The following is a 24009-nucleotide window of genomic DNA, read 5'->3' on the forward strand; positions in this document are numbered from 1 at the left end:
TGTAAACAATGTGTGGGCCACAAGACCTAAAATATTTACTCTCTTGCCCTTTATTTTGTTTTGATGTTTATTTATTTTTGAGAGACGCGGGGAGAGAGAGAGAATGAACGGTGGAGGGACACAGAGAGAGAGGCAAACAACAGAATCCCAGGCAGGCTCCAGGCTCTGAGCTGTCAGCACAGAGTCCCCACGCGGGGCTCAGAACCCATGGACCGCCAGATCATGACCTGAGCCAAAGTCTGACGCTTAACCGACGGAGACACGCAGGCGCCCCTGCTCTCTTGCCCTTTAGAGAAAAAGTTTGCCCACTCCTGATTCAGAATGTAAGACTGCACAGCTTCTAGTGGTCAAAGGGATCGTCCAGATTACCCAACAGTCCTTTGGGCAAGGATCAAGGCGGGGAGTTACCTTTCAAATCATTGCAGGGGAGCAGAAGAAAAAAAAAAAAAAAGGTAAGGAAACCGATTCCTAATGGGAGAACTGGTGAGAGGTTCCTTTAGACAGCTCCCCCTGCTGGACAGGAGGCTTATAGCTATGGAGTAGAATAAGATTTTATTATTTATTTATTTATTTATTACTTACTTGAGAGAGAGAGAGTGTGTGTGTGTGTGTGTGTGTGAACGGGGGAGAGGAGCAGAAGGAGAGAGAGCAAGGATCCCAAGCAGGCTCCACACCCAGCATGGAGCCCGAGGCAGGGTTCGAGCCCACCTCCCCTAGGGTCATGACCCGAGCCAAAATCAAGAATAGGATGCTCCACTGACTGAACCACCCGGGCGCCCCCCATTTTTTTTTCTTTTTTGTTCCAGTGGTACTTAGAGTACAAAAATGATGGTGTTATATCCATCTCGTATGTCTGCTGTGGATGGACAAGCTTTCTGCCACCAACCCGGCAAGCAGGCATATGTAGCTGAGGAAGCGGAAGGCTGACAGGTTAAGTATGGGGGCCCAATTCACATGGCAGAACGGGATGGAGGGGACTTAGTTGTGAGGTGATCGGGAATAACTAGCTGTTCCCTCAGGGACTCAAACAATGCTGGATACGGAGAAGGCATTTTTCTCTCAGTCCCCGCACCCCCCCCCCACCCGCCCCCAACCCAGGACCTAAGAGTGAAGGGCCCATCCGAGGCATGCAGGAAAGGGTGGGTGTGGAGTCTCTCATCAACCGGCCCAGCATCCTGCCTTGAGAAGGGGTCTGCAGTCCTGTTTGTTTGTTTTTGTGTCACTCAATTTGTCTTAGTTCATTTGAGCTGCTACAACAAAAATGCCACAGACTGAGTGGCTTAGGAACGGTCGAAGTTTATTTCTCACAGCTTGGGAGGGTTGGAGTCCAAGATCAAGGTGCCATCTGGACAGTTCCTATAAATGGAATCACACCGTGGGTAGTCTTTTCGTGCCTGGCTTCTTTCGCTTAGCGTAACGTCTTCTGGTTCCATCGTGTCGTAACACGTGTTAGGACTTCATTCCTTTTTGTGGACGAATACTATCCCATTGCATGGGTAGAACGCATTCTGCTCACTCATTCATCTGTCGGTGGACACCCAGGTTGTTTCCACCTTTGGCTACTGTGAGTTATGCTGCTGTAAACATTCGTGTGCGGTGTTTTAACAACAGTGCCGTCGCCCAAAATGGCGACTGCAGGTTTGTTGAGAAATTCTATGTTTTCCACTCAACAGAGGGAAGGGGGGGGGGGCGCTGAAAATGAGTCAGAGTGACATCTCCTCTTTCACCCCATCCTCCTGCCAATTTCAGAATGAACTTCCCTTACTCTGACCCCTGAGAAGGTGGGAGGGTAGGGATTGGTCGAGAGAGGTGTCTCTATGGACAAGCTTAGTTGGGGTGGTTTGGGCAGAGGCTGAAACGCCTCAGGACCTCCAGGTAACTGAGTCCTCCGTAATGCAGGGTCCGGGGAGAGGTTGGCGGGGCTGGAGATGCCATGTTTTAAACCTGTCATGAGAGATAAATTTCTTCTGGGACATGGCAGACAGTGACATGAACACACGGCTCCATTGTCTAACTTTTTCCTGAGGATTCCATTCTAATCAAAGAGAAGGCTTGTCCTTTCATTTCTGGGAGCCCAGCAAGGAGCACTTGGGTATTGTCCCGGCTCCTGGAGCCGCCTGTCCCCATTGTCTCCATATCTAGCTCCCAAGCGGCACATCCATGAGCATAAATACTGTCCCTCTGTTGTCTTCCTGGGGCTGAAGGGAACATGGCAGCTGGAGGTCTTCCCTTTACCAGTTGGAGAAAGAGTCTGGCCCACATGGACCTCCGTCGTAAAGCTTTTGTGGAGTGTCCCAACGGGTCTTCCCTTCTCTGAGCCGTCCCCAACCCCCAAGCCCCACGCACTTGCACACCCCTCCCAGGACCCCCGAGGAGGCCACACGGAGGACAGGCCCGCCAAGGGCGAGGGCCCTTGTTTGGCCCCCGCGAACGTAGTGAGCTGTTTATTTGCATTTTCTGAGCCTCAAAGAAGAATGCCACGTTCTTCTCATGCCCAGAGCCTCATGCTCGGCAGGGGTCCTGCTGAGAATGTGTTTGCACGGGCACGAAGCCCAGGAGGGAGAGGACCGAACCAGATTCGGATGAAGGGCTGCCGCTGGAGCGCGGCGGCCAGAGGAAGCTCCCGGGTGGAAGGCTCCCGGGGGAGCTCGGGGCCCACGCGGCTGCTCCTCCGCTTTGTGCGTCTCTGGGCAACAGACACCCCTCTGTTTCCGAGCGGTGGGGTCCCGGAAGTCCTGCGAGAAGAAGCCAGCCCTCGGTGGGAGGTTTGCCCCGGTCAGCACCTCAGGCCCCTGCTGCAAACACCGCCTCGCCAGACGCGAGCTGCCCGCTGGAAAAGTCGCCCGTCTGCAGTCCCGGGGCTGGACGTTGGCGGGGGCCGCTGGGGCCTCGTAGACGCCGAGCATCCGGGGCCGCCTCGGGGAGAAGCGGCACACCCCCGGGGACCCAGAAGCTTCCACAGATGTGGAGCGGGTGATGCCCGGATCCCCGGACCGGGGGAGGGGAGGGGGTGCCCCCCGACGGCCCCCCCGGCTGCCCTTTTCTGCAGAGAACCGGCTCCCATCCTCTTTGTCTTGGTCCTCCCAGACTGCTACCACAACGGGCCCCAGACTGGGCAGCTTGTAAACAACACGAACCTATTTCTCGAAGTTCTGGAGGCTGCGGCCCAGGCTCTGGGAGTCAGCACGGTCGGGGGAGGGCCCCCGTCCCGGTTCCCTGCCCGCACCTTCTCATGTGGTAGAAGGGACGGGGCAGGGCTCTATGCAGCCTCTTTCATAAGGGCGCTAGTCCCACTTACGGAAGCTCTGTCCTCATGGCCGGATCACCACCCAGATGCCTCACCTCCTAATACCAGGGTATCTGAGGGTTAGGATTTCCGCACGTGAATCTTTGGGGGGGTACACGATCATTCTGAACGGAGCCATTTTCTTACACGAATTCCTCCTGAGAGCGCTCCTTCAGGAAATCACTCATGCAAGGGTCCCCATCTCAGGAAACTGACCTGCCCCCCCAGGGTGAGGGGCTGTGGACCTGGGGGGTCGTGTGCTGGTCCCTGTCGGCCCACACTGCTGGCACAACGTCGCTCAAAACCTCAGTGGAGGCCAGACCCAAAGGATCATCAGGTACCCCTCCCACCGTCGAGTGGTGCCAGGAAAGAGTCAGCCTCGCGTCTGGTAAGTCTTGGAAGGGAGCCCTCCTTTCACCCTGCTCCCTGCCCCCACCCCAGACACTGAAACACGGAGGCCAGCCACAGTGAACGTGGCTCTGTCCCCGACTCAGGCTCCCTTCACTGCCTTGTTGCCTCCCAGCTTCTACTCTCGGTCCCAGTTTGATCTCGGGTTGATCTCCCTGCGTCTCCGTTTCCCCAGTAAAATGGGCATAATAACAATACGTCCTTCCTGGTGGTGTTGAGGGTCGTGGTGCTTCGCATCCAGTACGAACAACAGGGAAGGCAAGTTTTTATCATCGGTTATTCCTCCCCCCCTGAGGGGCAGCATCCAGCATGGTCAAGGCCGTGTCCCTTCTACAGGAGATCTGACAGAATTCAAGGGCAAAGCAAGAACAAGCTGAGGGTGGGGACGAGGCAGCCCCGTTTCTGCCCTGCTGCCCGGAAGACTTCGTAGCGGATGGGCAACTGTCTGCAGGGCTCCGGGGAAAGTGTCAAGGTCGGACTTTCCTTGGATTCTTCAGCCGAGTCCATTGTGGAGTCTCCCCCGCAAGGACTTAAAAGGCTATGCCCAGTTCTGGGGGGGGGGGGGTAGTTACGAACCCAGAACTGTGGTCTTTTTTTTTTTTTTTTTTTAAGAAGCCCATTGTAAGCCTGACCAGAGCTGGCCAAAGTCCATCCCAAGACTGGACGGGAGCCCGGGAGATTAAATCCTAAACAAATACTCATTCCAAATGCCTTGTCAACTGGGAGCCATGCTGGCCTATAGTTGGAAATAAGGCAAGAAAGGGCCATGATAACACCAACCACATAAGGGAGAACTCAGGAAGCTGGCTAATAACCCGAGGTCACTACCTCCTTTTTAGGAATTTCAAATCCACGGGCACCCCCTCTGTGGGGTGCTGTGCGGGCTCCCCGGGGAATGAATGAGACGACGTCTAATCGCTGACGTGGACAACCCAAGGCTGTGCTGTCCAGTGCCACACGTGGTTATCTAAACCTAAATTTAAATCAGTTGACACAATTTCAACGTCAGATTCCGGTCACACCGGTCACATGCCAAGGGTTCACCAGCCACGTGGCCGGTGGCTACTGTCCTAGTGTGGACGGTTCTGCTGAGCGACGCTGGGCTAGTGGGTTAAATCAGACACGTCGGGGCACCTGCGTGGCTCCATCGGTCGAGTGTCCGACTTCGGCTCAGGTCATGATCTCACGGCTCATGAGGTACTGACCGCTCAGGGCCTGGAGCCTGCTTCGGATTCTGCGTCTCCCTCTCTCTCGGCTCCTCCCCTGCTCATGGTCTGTCTCTCTCTCAAAATAAACACTAAATTAAAAAAATTTTAGACGCACAGGCGTGAGCCCAGCTCACTGCAGTGAATGGAGCGGGTATCCCCCCCGGGGCCTCGCCAACCAGGGGTGTGATCAGGTGAAATCCCAGGCATAGAAATGTGGGACCCAGGTACCACGTACCCCACCTCGGCTCACCTTCAAGGGGATGCCCCCAAGTGTCCCTGCTCTCCAGTCCCGAGGCCTCTGTCGCCCTGGTGCGCCTCGGTGAGTGCAAGGGCCCACAGCCACAGCTGCAGCCCAACTTTCGTGGGCTCTGACCCGCTGCAGAGCCATGGGAGCCCTATCCACCTGCCCTGCCCTGGCCACTCCCTGTCCTTCCTCCTGATCCACAGACAGTCAACACCCCTGGGAACAGTCCAGAGAAACTCGGGCCAGGCCTTTCGCACCCCAGGAGCCTGTCCCCCGTCCCCAGGCCACTCTGCTGGGTCACCACGACCGAGCCCCCTTCCCTCCCTCCTCCCCCCTCTTCTCCTGCAGTATCTCACATGGCCCCTGAACCCGGGCACAGAGCCGGCCCTTCCCTTTTATCCTTCGGATGTTCTGGTTTCACAAGGCAGGCTGTGAGAATGACAGTATATGGTCAAACCAGGTGGCCCGGAGCACAGAAAGAATGGGGGAGGCGCTCAGCCTGGTCCTCAAGGAATGAGCAGAAGTGTATTTATTTATTTATTTATTTAATAAAATTTTATCTTAATTTTTAAAGTTTGGTTTTCAATGTTTGTTTATTTTTGAGAGAGAGAGAGAGAGAGAGCAGGGGAAGAGAGAGAGAGACAGAGAGAGAAGGAGACACAGAACGCGAAGCAGGCTCCAGGCTCCCAGCTGTCAGCACAGAGCCCGACGCGGGGCCCAAACCCACAAAGCTCGAAATCATGACCTGAGCTGAAGTCGATGCTCAACCGACTGAGCCACCCAAGCGCCCCTGACAGTATTTTTTTTTTAAATGTTTATTTATTTTAGAGAGAGAGAGGGAGCAGGGCAGGGGCCCACAGAGAGGGAGACAGAGGATCCGAAGCAGGCTTTGTGCTGACAGCAGCCAGCCCCACGTGGGACTCGAACTCATGAACGCTGAGATCATGACCCGAGCTGAAGTCAGACACTCAACCGACTGAGCCACCCAGGCGCCCCAGAATGAGCAGAATTTTAAAAGGTGAATCAAGGTGTGGAAACCTGACGTGCAGTGATACACCAGGAGGTGGGAGTGGGAAGGGCATGTTTAGGGATGGGGAAGAGCCAGAGGCAGGGTGGGGTGCACCATGGGAAAACAGGACAATGGTGCAGGACACCAGGAGGCGGGTCAGTGCTCCGGGCCATGGGACTTGCCTGACACCTGGCAGAAGGATGGAATCACCCTCTCTGGGCAACATCCTTCCACCCCCCAGAGCAGGTAAGGGACTCACCTCTTCTACCCTCGGCCAGCAGGGCCTGGCCTCAAACCGTGGCCTTCCGACTCTTGGAATAGTAATCGCTCCCGATTTTACCGCTCACTATCCAATTACTTAGTATCTTGGAAAGTACCAGATTACAGCTTAATTCTGTTGGAGAAATTAAAATCATCACGCTTAGGAAGCTAGTCTAGTGACTGACTCACGTGGGTGCTTTAAGCTGTAATCGATCTCATCAAGGGCCCAACAAGTTATTCTGGCAAAGCCTGTCTTTGAAAGGTTCCCAGCCTTTGCTTCGAGATTTGCTCACAGCCTGATTGCATTTCAGACTGGGCCAACAGAAAATCCAACTGGGAATTTATCTTGAGGTGAAAATGCCGCCTTCCTGCTTTTAAGCAAACTCTCTGGGATATCGTGAGCTGAGCCCGCGGCACCAGGCAGAACAAAGAGAGGAAAGCTGGTCACTTCCGATTGGGGGGTACATATTCATTCCCCCTACTTTCTCCGTTCCAACTCATGACTCCATGGATTGAGTCCTTTCAAGAAAAGAAAAATAGACCTTGTCATTTCCTATTGTTTCAAAGACAGACTCCAGCCTGGGAAAGATTAAGGCAAGAGGAAAGGGCCTCGTGTCCAGATGACTAAACAGCAATCTGACCTGGAAAATGCTCGATTAGTTTCTGAGGAAGGGAGGGAGCTGCAATTAAAGGCATGTGTAAAATCGTGACATTACCTCACTAAGGGAGCAAAAGGAAAGCACTCCCAATTGGCTAACAATGAACTGGAGGGGAATGTGTTACTAATCTGTGAAGAATGTGCAGACCCAGTGAGCTGCCTCCCAGCTCTGAGCTCCCGAACTTCCTTCCTTAGAACCTGACCTCTGGCTGGAAAGCCTCCGGACCCTGGGAGAGCGAGGCATGTGCTGTCAGGGGAGGGGGGCGTCTCAGGAACAGGCCAGGCTTGTCTCCACGGAGGCTCCAGTGACATCCGTCTTGCCTACACCCCTCCGTTCACGCACGAGGAAAACTTCTGTTCTTATCGAAGATGTCTTGGGAAGAATTCCAGCTGTTCTGGAAAAATAATAATAATAATAATAATAATAATAGAGACGCTTTGTGTCGTGTTTTCAAGTGAAGTCGATAGATCTCCATGTACTGACCTGAAAAATTCTGGAAGTCCTGTTATTAAGGGAGAAGTGCAAATCGTAAAATAATACGTCGTCGTGATTCTATTCAGGTGAAAGAAAAAGACTCAAAATAAAACTTTTTCTGTGGGTGCAGACATGTGGCTGCATAGCGTAAGTGAGGTGGGGGGAGGGCACAGCCCCTGGCCCACCTTTCTCTTCAGACCCCGCCTCTGTCCTTCTCTGTGAGGGGCCTCACCTACTTACAGTGGACGACACAGTTCATGTATCCGTGCTCCATCCCGTCGATCCCCCCAAACAGCCACCACCTCCTTGACGTGGCATGGGACCAGGGATGCACGCACCAGCCTCAAGGACAGACCTTGTGAGATAGCCGTGCCGGCCTTGGAAGCGGTGTTGTGTCCAGGAAAGGTGGTTCATCGTCTTCCTTTTACACCATCAAACCAACTTGTAATAATCCTAAATTGTCTCACCCTTGGCTTATTCTTTCCCCAAAGAGGGGGAGTAAATCGAACCAGAAGGAAAATCCAAGGCAGAGGTCGGTTGTATCACCGCCGAAGCTCCTCAAAGTCTGCCAGTCGGGAAGCAGAACCCGGAGTTCAAATTCCACCACCGCCACTCAGCATCTATGGACCTTGGGCAATTTATTGACCTCACCGGCCCTCAGTTTCCCCATCTGTAAAGTGGAGACATTGCATACGTGTGCCTCTTAGGGTGATCGGGAGGTAGCTGTCAGTGGGGAGCTGGTGAAATTCAGCAGAAGTCAGGGAAGGAAAGTGGGTCTTCAAAGAAGCAAAGGCCATGGTCAAAGACAAAAGGGATAGAAGGTGAATGGGAAGTTTTTAAACGGGGAGTTCTTGCCAACAGTAAGATGACGAAGCATTTACAGTGTTTCTCACATAGTGAGTCCTGAGGAGCCTAGCAAAGAGAGAGACGGAAAAGACCAAGAATACGGCTGCTTGCTCGGAAGGGAGTTGTCCGTGGATGGTCTGGAACCATTTCCAGATAGTGTCATGGAAACCATACATGGTCCCACCATCCGGCCACAACGGTTAGTGAAGATATCACGTGACTTGGCTTTGGGCGAGAAGTATCTTCATTATCTCATATTGGTAAGAAAGGCGATCAGAGAGTTACAGATGTCTTCAATGAATAAAAAAAAAGAAAATTGCAAATAAATAGATCATTCCCAACCCTGTTTGACAAACCAACACCTTCAAGACATGGGGGTCGGCGGACATGAGGGGAAAGTAATAGGAAGGGTCTCGGTGGTAAAGAAGTGGTGTGCCCCTGACTGGTGTGGATAAATCATCCCCCTGCACCCTACCTCTGAATCCCCTCCATGACCACCTCTCACCTCTCGGCCTTGAGATCGAAGGGCGCTTCGCGTCAGTTTATGCCAACAAGAGGTTTCGTCATGACCAACCTTGGATCAGGAAGCACCCACCTTCCCAGATTCCGTGACCACCTCCCCGCTCCACAGCAGGTGTTGTTCGTTCCCTCTGCTCTCCCAGACCCGGGACAGGGGTGGCCTCTTTCTTTCCTTCTTCCTTTGAGGCTGTGTCCGTCCAGCCTTCTGTCAATTCATTCTACAAATCTCCAGGGAGCGGCACTTCGTGCAGGGCGCTGTGGAAAGCCCTGGGCATTGGTTAAGGGAGCCTGGCCCACCACCCGCTCCGACCCTCCACCCTTCCGCAGGAGGGAAGTCCCGGCTCGTACAGAGGTCAGAGTCCTGAGGTTCTGGTCCGGGGGGTGGATTTCCTCCCGAAGAAGGTGGCCGTCGTGTCACGGAGTCCACACTCTTGCTACAGGGGCCCCTGGGGACAGCCCGCTCTTCTACAAGCCCAGCACGACAGCACTAATTACTCCCGATCCTGGCAGGATGGGGACGGGGCCCGGCAGTACAGTGGGATTAGAGCTGGAGATTCGCCCGCAGCCAGGGGAGGCGGCCTGGGGAGTGGAGGTGGGACCCCGGCTCTGCCAGCAGCCCAGCAAGCCGAGTGGCCCAGGGTCTTTTCACACTGGGACCTCGGGATGTCATCCGGGGAGGTGGTCCTCTCACTCGCAGTGCTTGGCTTTTGTTTCGTGTCAGGTCAATTTAGGAAGGGTTGCGGGTTGGCCGTCTGCCCCTGGTGCATTCGAGGGCAGCCTGGCACTTCTGTGGCCAGCCCTGAGTTGGGCTCCAGTGCGGGTTCAAGCCAGGAGTGGCGGAGACCTCAAAGCCATGCCCTTCTTCCAGAGGAGAGCTGGCCCAGGGTCAGCTGGTCCCAGACCCCATTGGCCCATCTGGGGGCTCACTCCCCATAAGCTGTCCTGCAGAGACACACCCAGAAGGGAAGAAGTGGCCTCGGGTCCCCCACGGGCTGCGAAGGTCATAACAGAGCCAGGGGATAGGGCTGTGGAAGGCTGTCATGGGCCAGGCGGGCCAGCCCTGGGCAGTGGACCAGATGCCAGCCCGGGAGTGGAGACAGGCAGGGTCCTTGTGTCCCCCAAATACTCCTGTGCACAGCCACTCGGAAGTGGCTCCCCAGTTTGGCCCTCCCCATCCGCAAGCACCCTCGGCCCATACCCCACCTCAGCTTCTCCCCAGTCTGGTGTGCAGGCCCCGAGGCCACCCACTGTGGGTCACCTTGCAGGCACAGCCCCTCGAGGGTGACAGAGAAGAGGGGAAGAAGATAAAGGCTTGGGGGAGGGTCTGGGGGTCTCCGGAGGTGTGAGGCTGAGCCATCAGTATCTCTTTGGCTTCCCACCCCCTGCCTTTCCCAGGCCAAGGACCCCCAGAGCCCAGGGACCAGGCCTGGCCCTCGGCAGAGGCCATCTGTAGCCCCTGCTCAAGGCTCAACGATGCCGGCTCAAGGGGTCTAGCAGGACACATTCCATCACTCCACGAGTCACTGAATCCGAATCAGGGTTCAGGGCCCAGGAATTCACATTCTTTAAAAAAAAAAAATTTTTTTTTAATGTTTATTTACTTTTGAGAGAGAAAGAGAGAAAGCGTGAGCAGGGGTGGGACAGAGAGAGGGAGACAGAATCCGAAACAGGCTCCAGGCTCCGAGCCATCAGCACAGAGCCCGACGCGGGGCTCGAACTCATGAACGGTGAGATCATCACCTGAGCTGAAGTTGGACGCTTAACCGACTGAGCCACCCAGGCACCCCGAGGAGTCTGCATTCTTTACAAGAGCTTCCTCTGGCAGGTGGCTGAGGGCCTGGGGCTCGCTCGGCCTGGGCTTCCTGGCCCCCATCAACTACCTGCTCATCTCTCAGAACCCAACTCCCACATCTGGTTTGGGTTTGCTCTGTACGGGATCCCTTGGTTTTGCCCCAACCCATTGTTCTCTGTTCTCCTCCAGGCTCCTCCACCCTGCCGTGTACCCAGGCCATCATCAGCCGTCTCCCCTGCCCTCTGACTTCCTGTTGGGCTCAGGGAATGGGGGCCCCCAACAGGAGATGGGGGAGGGGAAGGAGAGGGAGGTCAGGTGTTAATTCTCCCCACCAGGTCACCTTGACTGACCGTGGCCCCCAACCACGGGTCCCTGCCCCTGTCAAGGCAGCCGCCTCTGAGCCTCACTTTTCTTCTGGGCCCATCAGTCATGTTCATCTGTCAGGCCCGGTACCGGCTCCCGTTGGTGAAGCCCAGGCAGCGCGCTGTGCCCCGAGGTCCCCTCTCTGCTATTCACTCCTTTGTAAATAAGCCCTTCTGATCCCAAAGCGACTATGCCATCAGCTTCCTGTGGGGGCCCCACTGTCACAGTGCCTGGGGACTCATCCCTGCCCGGTGCCCACTTTGCACTGCTAGGGTTTTGCTGGGATCCTCCTTCAAGGCCAGGAGGGGGGTTACCCTCAGAGGGAGTGAACAGCTCCTTAAATTCTGCACCCTGGGTCTTACCCTGGCCTTAGCCTTGTTTTCCCTCCCTGTCCTGCCTGCCCAGGGCCCTCCCCCCAGTTCCTGCAGACTGACAGGCTCATCTATGTGATGCCCGGATCTCTCGAGGCCCCGTCCCGAGCATCCGTGTCTCCAGCCATCTGTGGCTGCGTGTTGGTGCCACCAGCTTAATGGGATGTGTTCCTTTCCTGAACTTCTTATCCTGGGGTTTATGAACTCTCAGGAGACCAGTGATGCTCTTCTAGAAGTCCACAAACCACTGAAACTCCAAGCAAAAGTTAGTGGATATGAGAGTGTGCATCTTTCTGACTTTCTCGTCAGCTTGAAATAAGGACCGAAGGAGAGCAAAGAAATGGCATCTTTTGGCACAGACAACGGCCGTGACACGTGCTAAGCGCTCCACAGCGATGAGATGTTGTGATCGCAGCAGGTTGGGAGAAGTTAACGTGTGTCTTTCCGTGTCCACGGTGTTTGTGGAACGCCTCTTAGAGCGAGCCCTGAGGCTGGTCCGGCACGTAAGTGAGCACTGGGCGGTGGCTGTAGCTGTTGGGACAAGGCTGAACTCTAGCTCCTGGGAGGCCACACGGAACAGGCCATCCCTAGAAGGTGTGAGTGTGCTCAGAGAATGCTTACTGGAAGAGAGAGTGTGCCTGGGTGGGGGTGGGAGAAAAGGCCACCCGGAACCTCAGAACGTGACCTCATTTGGAAATGGGGGCCTTGCGGATACAATCAGTTGAGGTGCGGTCGTACTGGATGAGGGTGGGCTCTAAATCCAGGGATTGGTGTCCGTATAAGAAGAGAAGAAGGCACACAGAAGCACTCAGAGGGACAAAGGCCACATGAAGACAGAGGCAGACATTGAACGCTGCAGTTACAAGCCAGGAAACAGCCAAGAGGCAAGGAAGGATCCACCCCGTCAGACTTCGGAGGGAGCATGGCCCTGCCAGCACCTGATTTCGGACTTCTGGCCCCTAGGACAGTGGCAGAATGAATTTATGCTGTGTTAAGCCATCCAGTTTGTGTTCATTTGTTATAGCAGCGCAGGAGGCTGATACAGATCGATCCCACAGCAGCTCCCGGGAACCGAAGTAGCCGAGGCATCGACCAGTCCCAAGAATCCCGGCAGCAAGCAGGCGGCACGTGCCACGTGGGATCATTCCAGGCAGTTTACTCACCACGGGTGAACCCTGTTCTGTGTCAGCCACCACGCTGGGCTGGTGGTGGGGGTGTGGCAGGGGGGACAGTGGTGCTGGTAAATATGAACTACCAGTAATCGGGGGAGAAAAAGTCCTGGTTTATAGTATTCGTGGGGGCGCCTGGGTGGCTCCGTCGGGTAAGCGTCCGACTTCGGCTCAGGTCATGATCTCGCGGTTTGTGAGTTCGAGCCCCGTGTCGGGGTCGGTACTGACAGCTCGGAGCCTGGAGCCTGCTTCGGATTCTGTGACTTCCTCTCTCTCTCTGCCCCTCCCCTGCTCACGCTCTTGTCTCTCTCTCAAAAATAAACATAGTATTTGTCGATTTCTGTGGTGTGAATACTCCTTCTATGGCCAGCGCAAGCGGCCAGCGTGATATCAGTGCCTTGGAGCTGGGAAGAGACACCCCATAACACCCCGTTATGGTGCCCCGCCTCCCAGGCTCAGCAGGTGTAAATGACTTCATGGGTAATAGTAACAGGAAGTGAAATAATCAGGAAGTGATAAGTTTTGAGAAGTCACTACCTTTGTGTCTAAGATAATCTATCTAATAGTTAGCTCCTATGATTTGATGTTTCGCAGCAGCCGTGTTTAACAACCGGTTTACAAAATCCCTGAATGTTTAAGCTGGCACGGAGCTGTCTGGAGGGAGTCCAGCAGCGGAGGAGACAGGCTCCGTGAACGCAGCCACCACCTCGTGGGGCTTGTCACGTGGTGATCTGGCTCCAGTGGACTCTTGGGAAGATTTCCCAGGAGGACCTCCACCTCCGATGGCTGCGGAGTCGCCCGGAGGAAGTGAGGTCCACAGAGGGATCTCGGAATTCAGCTCTCAACTAGACCAGGGCAGCAGAGTCAGTGAAGAATGTTCTGGTAGCTACCCAGCCACATCAGCTTGTGTCTGTGAGCTCTCGGGACCCCCACTGATCCACGGGTCCCTGGAGCTGGCACAGGGGGGCAGGGGAAGGTGGGGGCTGGGCGGTCTCCAAGGTAGCTGTCCCCTGGGGAAGGATTCCACGAAGGCGTTTGTTGTCATTGCAGACTGGGGTTGGGGGGGAGGGGTTGGGGGGGGCGGGGAGTACAGTGAAGGCTGATTGTGTCGAGCCCAGGCCTCGCCTCCTGACATCTTTCTCTCTTTCTCCCCCCAGGCGTGCACACGCACACGTCTCTTTGCACCTCCACCATGACAATTGTCCCCAGTACAACTGTCCCCATGACAGTTGTCCCCAGTTAGGGGCTCGTTGTATCAGGAAGCAGGCCAGCACTAGGCATATTAACATGACGAAGGCAGTGTCCCTGCCTTCCAGCAGTTTACAGTCTAGTGAGAGGCCTGTGGCTGTCCACGGCCACCTGTGTCTAGCTCTGGGGCTGATCTAAACCTTTGTTGTCACGCAGCTCTGTCCCGGTCCCCACTCTCTGCTCTATCAGTCCTGAAGGTGACAGGTGATTCTCAGTTAGCTAGAACCAGACCGGGACATAAGGCGTTATTTCCGGAGCCTTCTAAAATCCCTGCGACCGGTGTTACGTACCGTCCTTGATTCATATGCACTGTGACATCAAATTGACAGGGACATCGGGTCACCTGGGCCGGGTTGTAGGAGCACCTCTCCTATCTCTTTACTGCAGATATGAGGGAGACCTACCACCCTACTTCCTTGCTAAGGACCGAGGGGTTTTCCGCCGGGCAGGACCCTCCGTGCTAGAATCGGGGTGCAGGCTGGCAACCGGGATGGGGGGGTCACCTGCATTTCCACCTCTTCTGACTGCGCAGCATTGAACACCGAGGCCGGCGAGGGTGGAAATCCCATGTTGCACTAAACACCCACCGGGCTCTAGATCTCGCTCTCCCTAAATCCACGTCCCCGAGACATATTATAGCATTTGCTCCTTTTCATTTTATAAGACATGTTGAAAAATAGCCATTCATTTCTAAATCCCTCTTTTCAGTCACTTTTAATATTCTTTTTAAAAGAAAGAAAGAAAAAGGCTCTGGGGCCTAGAACTTCACATACTTGGCTTACGCCCAAAGGTGACTATTTATTTCAGCAAAATTCATTCAGGGTCTTGAAAGTCAAGCGTGTGAGTATAAAATACACCTTTTGAGTCTCAGATAATGCCCTTTTCTCCTCTTGGATGGCTGAACCACCAAATGTCAGCTTGACGTATTCAGTGCTCCCAGGAATGTGACCCCGGAAAAAAGAAGGTGGTGGTCCTAGAGCCAGGGGGCTCCTCGGGGTCTGTTGAGGATGTCACAGGCTGGGCAGCCAAACTGGGGTTCCATCTGATCCCTCGTGGCTCTTCTCGCTCAGCAGGGCGGGGGTGAGCACTGGCTTCGGGTGACCCCGGGGTGCAAATCCCGTCTCTGCCGCTTGGTAGCTGTACGAACGTTGGGTGTCACCTCTGGGCTTCCAGAAGGTGGCCATCACCGTGGGAGCCCTGCAGAAGGGCCGTGGCAAGAAGTGAATGAGGTTGGGAAGGCAGAGGTGCTCATCTGAGCTCACGGGCCCACATGTCATAGTGTTCAGCAAACGGTAGCCAGCCCCAGCGTTACCCGAGGGCCGTTTCAGCCCCGACAGGTGCACCCCTGCCCGCCCCCCTCCCTGCTTGTTGAAAAGTCTGGCTTCTTTGGTGGAAAAGATGGAATGTTTTCCTTTCTCTGCTCACTCTTTCTGTTCACCAGCAGGTGGTTCGTGCACACGGAGTTCAAAGGAAATTTGTCTGTCTTTTTTTTTTTAATTAAAAAATTTTTTAATTTATTTTTGACAGAGAGAGGGACAGTGTATGAGCTGGGTTGTTATCTGGATGGAGAGATGTTGATTCAGGAACAGTAAGTGATTCCCACATTTGTCAATGTGACAGTCTAGTGCCATAGCATCTGGCTCACTTCCTCTAAGAGTGGAACTCAGGAAGACGTTTGGGAGCATTCCCTGTTTTCCTCTGCCAGGAGGGCTCTCTTCAGTCTGCCAACATCCTGGCGCTATGTGTCGGCTCAGTCCGTCTTGATCGTCCGCAGCACGAGGCAACCTTATCACTTGTAATTTGGGTTTCGCTTCGTTACGTTGAGAAGCATTGCGGAAATGGGCATAAGTGCAGTGACAGGAGCGTGAGATGGGTTGTATTGCTACACCGGTTAGCCTGGGTTCACCTGCAAGTGACTGAGTCCTGAAAATAGTGACTGAGCCCAGCACAGAAGAACACACACAGACCGTCCCGAGTGGGACGGTGGCCCATGATGGCACAGACTCAGGCTCCTTCTATCTTGTTGCTCTGCCACATGTGGCTTTCTTTCCCAGGGTCGTCATCTCATAGTCCAACATGACTGCTGGAGTCCAGCCATTACGTCTGTGTTCCAGGTGTCAGAAAGGAGAAAGGAGAAGAGGAAGAAGTCACCTTATTTTTATGTTTATTTTTTATTTGAGGGGCGGGGGGGAGGGGGGGAGAATGAGTGGGGGAGGGGCAGAGAGAGAGGGAGACAGTGACTCAGAAACAAACTCTGCACTGTCAGCAGAGAGTCCGATGAGGGGCTCAAATTCACAGACCTTGAGATCACGACCTGAGCTGGAGTTGAACGCTTCACTGGCCCAGCCACCCAGGTGTCTGGGAAGAAGCCACTTTAAAAGACGTGTGTCCCCATGTTACTCCCATCCTTTCTTTTTCATTTCTTTGTCCGGGGCTTGATCACGTGGCTACCCCCCCCCAACTACAACGAAGGGTGGGGAATGTGGCGATTTAGTCTCAGCACGGAGTCCAGCTTCCGGAATTAACTACTGCTCTTTTACTGAAAGAAAGGAAAGAATCGCTGTTTGGAGACAAGTCACAGCCTTGGTCGTGGTCTTTCTGCTGCCCTGTAAGAACGAAGGGCAAGGCCACGGACCCAGGAGCAACTAGGAGCCACGCATGTGGCTGGTGCTGGCATCTGGACACTCTCTGCGGGGGAAACATACACAAGCAAAGCGCCCAGAGGTGGTTTCTGCCTCCCTCAGAGAAGCCTGGGTTTGGAGCCACGAAGGGGGCCATTTAAAGGAAAACAAAAAAATCAGACTGTGTCTGTCTCCTGGCCAACTCCAGAGGCATCCACGGTGTTTCATCACGTCAGAGATGAGGGCCTGGTACGACGGAGTCCCTCCCGGTCCCCGTTTCCCTGAAATCCAGCTAATCCTGCCAACCGCGGAGGAGCCTTGACAACATCAGAGTCCCGGCCCACCTCTCATCAGGTGAGACCAGTTATCTGAAGTGCTCAGCCCGGCTTCCTCAGGCTCGGTAAGCCGCCCACGTAGGAGGAGACTCAGCTGGGTCAACCTCAGGGCCCCCAGACCTTGCCTCTGTGACAATCACAGATGGCACTCTTCCTCTACATGGATGTACCTCCTGGACACATGGCTTGGTTTGAAAAATTAGAAAACGTCACTCTCTCTGGGTAGACGCGGCTCCGGAGGTTCTCGATCTCAGCCCCCTGTGCCTCTCGGCCAGGAGCACTTGCACGGTGCACAGCCTGAACGGCGGTGCACGGCAGCCCTGATCATGAGGATACAGACTAGGGGCTGGCATCATGTTTCCTGATCACCCAAACAACCATGACTGGTTGTTTCCCAAATATAAGGAATACTTTTCAATCCTGCCCCGTTGATATGCGGCTTTCCCTCCGGCCTGCAAAGCTGGAGATGATAGGGGAAAGCAGTTAACTCTTCCTGAGTATGTGGTTCTCCGAATCTGAGGACCTGGGGGCCTGCCGAGGACGGGTTTCTGCCCCCCCGCCCCCCACCAATTTCACTCGGCCACCGCTGTTCTTCTTGACAGCCCACTTGGCCTCCAGCTCTTGAAACTCTTTGTCACGGTGACAAAATCTTGAGCGAATGTGTAACTTGGGCTGTGTTTGTATCCAAGGAAGTGCTACATTTCCCACAGCTTTTTCTATAAACTTCCTTTCATTAAAACAGGCCAGCACGCATCTGCGTTCACAGGCTGCGAACGTTGCTTCGAGATTCTAAACTTAGCAGCTCTTTGACCCCTCCCGGGTCCCCAAATATGGGTTCAGACAGAGCCTGCACTCCGGGAGGGGAAACCTCTAGTCGCTGCACCCAGCCATTGGACCGGTGTGACCAGGATGGTGGGCGGGCAGGGCGGCCGGGCCACGGGGTAGGGCTCAGGAGCCCACGCGGGGGGGAACAGCAGCCACGAAAGGCCACACCCTGGAGGAGTGACAGCTGTCCAGGCGCTCCCCACGCACCCCGTCTTGAGGGGGAAGCCGTGCCCTTCAGCACTGAGCAGAGGCAGGTAGCAGATCTGAGAACAAATTGCAGGCCGTGATCTCAGGGACACCCCCCCCCCCCCCGAACGCCACTGTTTTTGTTCCATCCTCATGTTTTAAAAGGAAGGCTCTATTATTATGCAGGGCAGTGAGGCCATCAGGTCGGGAGAAAACTACCACAGAAAAGGTTGTTATTCACAGTTCCCTGGAGGAGGGGCCACACGGGGAAGCACCAGGGCCGGTCAGGGGGCAGGGGGGAGCGAGGGGAAAATGTGGGCTAGAGCCTCTGTGTGGTTTAACGGGGAGCAACGGGCGAGGCGGGGCAGGCAGGCGTGGGCCCCACGGTGGCCTCTTGCGCTCTGCCCCTCCCCCGTCCTTCTGCCAGACGCAGCAGGCGCGGGACGCACAGGCGCGGGACCCGGAGGCAGCGCGACAGCCTTCTTGCAACACGGAGAAGACAGCTTCGCCCCGGTGATGGTGGCGAGAGGGCAGGAAGCCTGGGGGGCTCGATGGCTTGCGCGGTCCTACGAGGTGGGGCGATGCTGCTATTTCCAGCGCACGGAGCACAAAACTGCAGCTCGGAAGGTGAATAAATTACCCGAGATCTTGCAGCTTTTTAAGCGACAGAGCCTGCTGCGGACTGAACTGCGTGCTCCCCAAACTCAAACACGGAAGCCCTCACCTTTCTATTACCTTAGATTGTGACGCATTTGGAGATAAGGTCAGACGGGGTCATTGTTGTGGGCTGGTCTCAGCCGAACAGTAACCAGTGCTGTGGTTGGACGGGCCCCCCTGGTTCTCCCTCTGGTGGCAGATGTCCTTCAGTGACAACCGTCAGGGAACTTTGAAATAAAGGTTTCTTACTTACAGGACCTGGAAGTTACACAGCACACCCGGGGCCACACAGCAAGGTCCCAGAGAGAGAGAGAGAGAGAGAGACAGAGTTAGTGTGTGAGTGCCCAGTCCTGGAATTCTACTTTTCTTGGGGTTGAAGGTGGGGGCTAGGGTTTTGAGGGTTCATACTCTACTGGTGAACTTAAAATATAGGCCTAGGAATTCGAAGGGTGGGAAGAGAAGAAAAAAAAAGCAAGAGGCCCAAATGGTCTGTTATCTGAATCAACCAAGATGGCTGAAACAAGGAGACCGGCAGGTGGGGAGCCGGCTCTTTACCCAGTCCCGTGGCCGGCCGTGTGTTTAGCGGAGAGAGCCGTTTTTGGAGTAGATGCCTCCACCATCAAAGCTGGAGCCAGGCACGAGCACTGCAAACAAAAGAAGACCTTATCACTGTGGTCAGGAGGGTGGCGCTCTAACCCCAGGGGACAGGTGTCCTTCCAGGAAGGGGAAGAGACATCAGGGGTGCACTGAGGCAAGGCCACGTGAGGACACAGCGGGAAGGTGGCCGGGGGCAAGCCAAAGACAGCGGCCTTGGGAGAAACCCATCTGCCGACACCTTGCTCTTGGACCTCCCGATCCACAGTTCTGGAGGCTGGTGGTGGGAGGGGAGCTGCCCTCCTGGGACCCTTGGCCGGGCTGGAAACCACCTTGGTCTTCCCCTACGGAGACCTGTGGGCTTCCCCTTCCTCTTCAGCTGCTCAAGCATTTGACGTCGACCCGGCTTCCGCGTCTGAACTTAGCCCCTCAACCTCATCCTCCATACCCAGCCTTACCACGGACGGGGGGCTCCAGAGACCCACCTTGGAACCCCACCCCAGTCGCGTTTTGGAAGACTAAGAGCGAGAGAAATGTGGCAGGAGGCAGAACATCCATACCCTGTGGTTTGCGGTTTATAGCCAGCATCAACCGGGAGCTGAATTTTGTCAAATGCCTTGTTGGCGTGTGTGGACGCGATCACGTGGTTCTTCTCCCAGCTCTGTGAAGAGGATAGATTTCCTGATATTAAACCGCCCTGCATTTCTGGAAAAAAAATCCCACTTGTTCGTGACATATTAAACGTGTTTGGGGATTCTCTCTGCTTCTGGCTTTATGCAAAAATGTTCGCGTCGTTATTTGTTAGTGATAGACTGTCTTTCTCAGGTCTGCTAGCGATGTTCTATTAGCTTCATGGAAGTAACACGGAAGCTTACGTTCTTTTTCTGTGCTTTGTGATGGTTCAGGCAGCTTTGTGATCAACTGGTCTTTAAGGTTTTCATAGGGTCCCTTGGTGAGTTTTGTGTTTGAGTTTTCTCCTTTTCTTCCGTGACAGCTCTCGAGAAAACCTAAGCACACACCACATAGAATCGCACACCTGATGACTCCTGGTCTCGAGCTCTGAGTCAGCGGCTCACAAGGCTTCGGTACACAGTTCAAAGGCTGAGCCTCGATCGTTGCAACTAGGGGAGAGGCCTGGGACCCAGGGGCGGGGCATGTAGGGAGAAAAGGAGATTTCCAGTGGGATCAAGTTCGAACAGAACAAGCATCCACACCCAAGCATTGAACGAGCTGTGAGCGGAGGCTATAGACGGAGCCAATGGGAGTCACCGGTCATCTTATTTTTAAAAATTCTTCTAATTATTTTTCTCTTGTCATTTACTTTGTGTATTTCTGGTTCTTTCTTTCTTTCTTTTTTTAATTACGCCAGCTAGTAGTTTTCCAATTTGGTTGATTTTTCAATCCACCGGTTTTGACGTATTAGTGAAACACTCTTTTTCAACTTGTTACATTTCTGCTTTGACCTCCATTAATTCCTTCCTTCTGCTTTCTTTTGTTTACTTTGTTGGTCCTTTGCTAGTTCTTTATTTAGGTGTTTAATGATTTATAGTTTCTGATATTTACTACTAGATATTTTTGTAGATATTGTTGGAGCAGAATCATATACTTCCTGTTCTGTTCATATCATTACTTTCTAGAAATTGTACAGCTTTGGAATAGCTCCCATCTTGCAAGCGTGTATCTCAATATACGTGTTTGAAGGATGCCTGGGTGGCTCAGTCGGTTAAGCATCTGACTCTTGATTTCAGCTCAGGTCATGATCTCATGGTTAGTGGGATGGAGCCCTGCGTCGGGCTCTGTGCTGATGGTGCGGAGCCTGCTTGGGATTCTCTCTCTCTCCCTCTCTCTCTGCCCCTCCCCCCTCTCAAAAATAAACATTAAAAAAAAGATACATATGTCTGATTTCCAGGAGGAAGGGCCTTTCTGTGGGTTGGATGTTAGTGCGAATTTCTAGTTTGTTTGCTCTATGATCAGAGAATGCTGTTTGTATTGTTTATACTTTGGGGATTCTTTATTGTTTTCTTTGTGCCTCTTCTATGTGCAAATCTGTAAAACCTTTTAAAAACAAAAAACAAAAAATTTACAGATGAAGTAAAATAATGTCTGGGAATTTCTTTAAAAGACCTCAGTAGAGGGGCACCTGGGTGGCTCAGTCAGTTGAGCGTCCGACTTTGGCTCAGGTCATGATCTCGAGGTCGTGGGTTCGAGCCTCACATCGGGCTCTCTGCTGTCAGTGCAGAGCCTGCTTCGGATCCTCTGTCCCCCTCTCCCTGTCTGTCTCAGAAACAAAAAACAAAACAAAACAAAAACATTTAAAGACTTCAGTAGGGGACATCGGGAGGACATTGCGAAGCACAGATTCGCAAAGCGCTGATAGTTTTGCAAGTTGAGTGATGGGCACTTGGGGGATCCCCATGAGTCGTTTTTGTGCTTTCACCATAAATTTCAATTTTCATGATAAACAAAGTGAACACCTCTCTCTGGAAGATGATATTTGAATTATTTTTCTTTTCTTCCCCCCCCCGCCCCCGCTTACATTTTCTAATTTGAACCCATAGTATTTGTATAGTTTGAAAGCCTCTCTCTCTTTAGGCATTTTAGGATGTCTCATTGAGTTCTGATCAAAAACCGGCCCGGGGTTCCCTGGGTGCTGACTGGTAGGGCCTCCCCCTCCCCCAGAGTGGGGGGCTGTGGGGTCTAACAGGTGACTGGAAGTGGCCTCAGGGAGGGGCCCTGCAGAGACGTGCGGTCGCTGAGATGGCCTGAGGAAGACAGGATCGGAATGCAGCTGGAGTGAGGAGAGGCAGACACTGTGGGGTCAAAGGGGGGCTCTGGGACCCCCGACTCTCATTCCTGGGATGGGGGTAGTGTGGACGTCTACATGCCCAGCTCCACACGTTCCACCAGAAGCTTCCCAGAGACACTTCTCTTCCTCCTTGCCATTTTTGGACACAGGTTTTGTCGCTTTTCTATTTGGTAGGACTTCTGTCTGTGGCCCTTTGGAGACACCCAAGACTGGACGGAAGCCTCCAAGAGCAGGAAAACCTGCACCCCCACGTGGAGCCGTGCTGTGTGGCACTGATTCAGTCTGAGGCTGCTCGTCCTTTGAAAACTGTCGGATGATCGGGGGCGGGGGGGGGGGGCGCCTGGGTGACTTAGTCGGTTAAGCGTCCAACGCTCGATTTTGGCTCAGGTCACGAACTCACAGTCCGTGGACGGAGTCCTGCGTCGGGCTCTGTGCTGACAGCGTGGAGCCTGCTTGGGATTCTCTCTCTCCCTCTCTCTGTCCCTCCCCTGCTTTCTCTCTCTCTCAAAATAAATTAATACGCTTCAAAAACACGGTAGATGATCTTTCAGGGTGTGTTCTGTGTGATGACAAAATGTCCTGGATTCCGCTAACGATTCTGCTCCTAAAATGAAATTCTGATCATGTGACGGCTTCCCGAGTCGAGAAGGCCTCGAGGCTCACGTTCGCTGAGGAATTCTGCAGGCCCCCAATCGGGTTGTGACAAAAGCACGGACGTTGTGCTCCGTTAGGCCCAGAGTGACCCCAAACCCTGCCCGGCACCAGAAGGTCCCGCGTGCAGCCAAAGCCTGTGGAAGCAGGAGCCTCCCTCAGGCAAAACCAGACCCTAGCAGGTGCCGGAACTTTGTCACTGACCGTGAGGCGTGGCCTTGTGAAGAATTAGCACCCCCACCCCTGACTCTAGCCCCACCCCTCCCTTTATCCAGAAGGGCCAAGGCACAGCAGCCCTTGAGTGAAGAGAAGACCCTGTCCCTTCACCGCCCCGCCCCCCCCCCCCCCGCCCCCCATCGACATCAGCCTCGCCTGCTTCAGAAAATGTCGAAGTCCTTGCTTCTGGAGGGGAAGAATTAAAATCTACAACAGTGCCCCGCCTCCAGAGCTCCCAGTGCATTCAGGGAGACAACATATAAACAGACAGCAGCCCCAGTGGGGCTGGGAAAGTGCTGAAACGCGGGGCCATCCGGGAGTGGAGACAGAAGCCACTTCGCAGCCTTCCCGGGGCTGGGGAAGGAAGTTAGGCGAAAATCTCAGTTGCGTTAGGTACACGATGCCTCAGCTGAGAAAAATACTATGAATATTTAAATGTATAATGAAGAAATCGATTTATATACTGCTCTCGTAACTCTAGTGTGAGACACATTTGAATTTTGGCTCTCGTACATTTGAACGTATGAGACACATTTTGAAATTCACAGTTTCACAGCTTCAGTCAGGCATTCATAAGGCGGACCATTTTTGCTAACGGTGCCATCACTCCTCTACCTGCGTTCACCGATTTGGGGGTTCCTATGGCACAAAGCTATTAAAATCCCATATTCAATAAGGTAAATCATACTTACATCCCCAGGCAAAATCAAGAGCTATCCGGCTCAAAAACTCTTTCATCAGTTAAATGTAAATTACCTCGAGAAATGCCAAGAGTTTTCCGGCCCCGGAAACTGTTGCCAGAGAAGGTGGACATCTGTTCCTGTGAGCTGAGTTCATTTTGTGAAGGTCTACTAGTTAAACTCAAAGCAGCTCTCAGTTTTGGGGTTTTGCTTTGCATATCAATGCCCTTGATTGTCTTATCTTCATCTCTTTCACTTTACCACGTAAGCGATTTATCATACCAGAGGATTCTGACCCAAAGACTGGAGTGCAGTTTTGTATTTTGAGTGCATCTCGTATTTTGCAAATTTATCGCTAAAACCCAGTTGCTGAGCCTATGGGATCCATTCGGGCACGAAGCAAATGGGATAACAAGAAATGAGAACCCACTAGAATAATGCTGCTATTGTGTCTGCCTACTTTGTTTGAGGGTTGGGGGGTGGTGGGTGGGAAGGGGGAAGGGCAGTAGGCGGCGGGGGGAGGCCCGTGGACATTTACTGCACCGCGGTCCTGAAATGCACGTCACGCGCACATGGCTCCA

General features: G+C 53.7%; 1 protein-coding gene and 1 long non-coding RNA gene across 2 annotated transcripts; one reads left to right on the plus strand and one right to left on the minus strand.

Annotated features, from left to right (window-relative positions):
* Window positions 1-7459: 7459 nt before the first annotated feature.
* Window positions 7460-12628, plus strand: LOC131512786 (uncharacterized). The gene is made up of 2 exons (XM_058731882.1): window positions 7460-11943; window positions 12468-12628. Exon 1 carries the CDS (start codon window positions 8886-8888, stop codon window positions 10197-10199), a length of 1314 nt encoding a protein of 437 aa, XP_058587865.1. The 5' UTR covers window positions 7460-8885; the 3' UTR covers window positions 10200-11943; window positions 12468-12628.
* Window positions 12629-16056: 3428 nt separating this feature from the next.
* LOC131512789 (uncharacterized) lies at window positions 16057-20426 on the minus strand. Its single transcript, XR_009262313.1, has 3 exons — window positions 19636-20426; window positions 18560-19125; window positions 16057-16396 (listed from the first exon to the last, which is right to left on the minus strand). It is a non-coding gene; the product is annotated as an uncharacterized LOC131512789 (long non-coding RNA).
* Between the last annotated feature and the right edge of the window lie 3583 nt (window positions 20427-24009).

Source organism: Neofelis nebulosa, chromosome 5 (assembly GCF_028018385.1).
Source record: "Neofelis nebulosa isolate mNeoNeb1 chromosome 5, mNeoNeb1.pri, whole genome shotgun sequence".
Lineage (NCBI taxonomy): Eukaryota > Metazoa > Chordata > Mammalia > Carnivora > Felidae > Neofelis > Neofelis nebulosa.

What these genes read in the sequence shown, in the direction of transcription:
- LOC131512786 (XM_058731882.1), top strand. Translation starts at nt 8,886, where the DNA reads ATGACCACCTCTCACCTCTCGGCCTTGAGATCGAAGGGCGCTTCGCGT.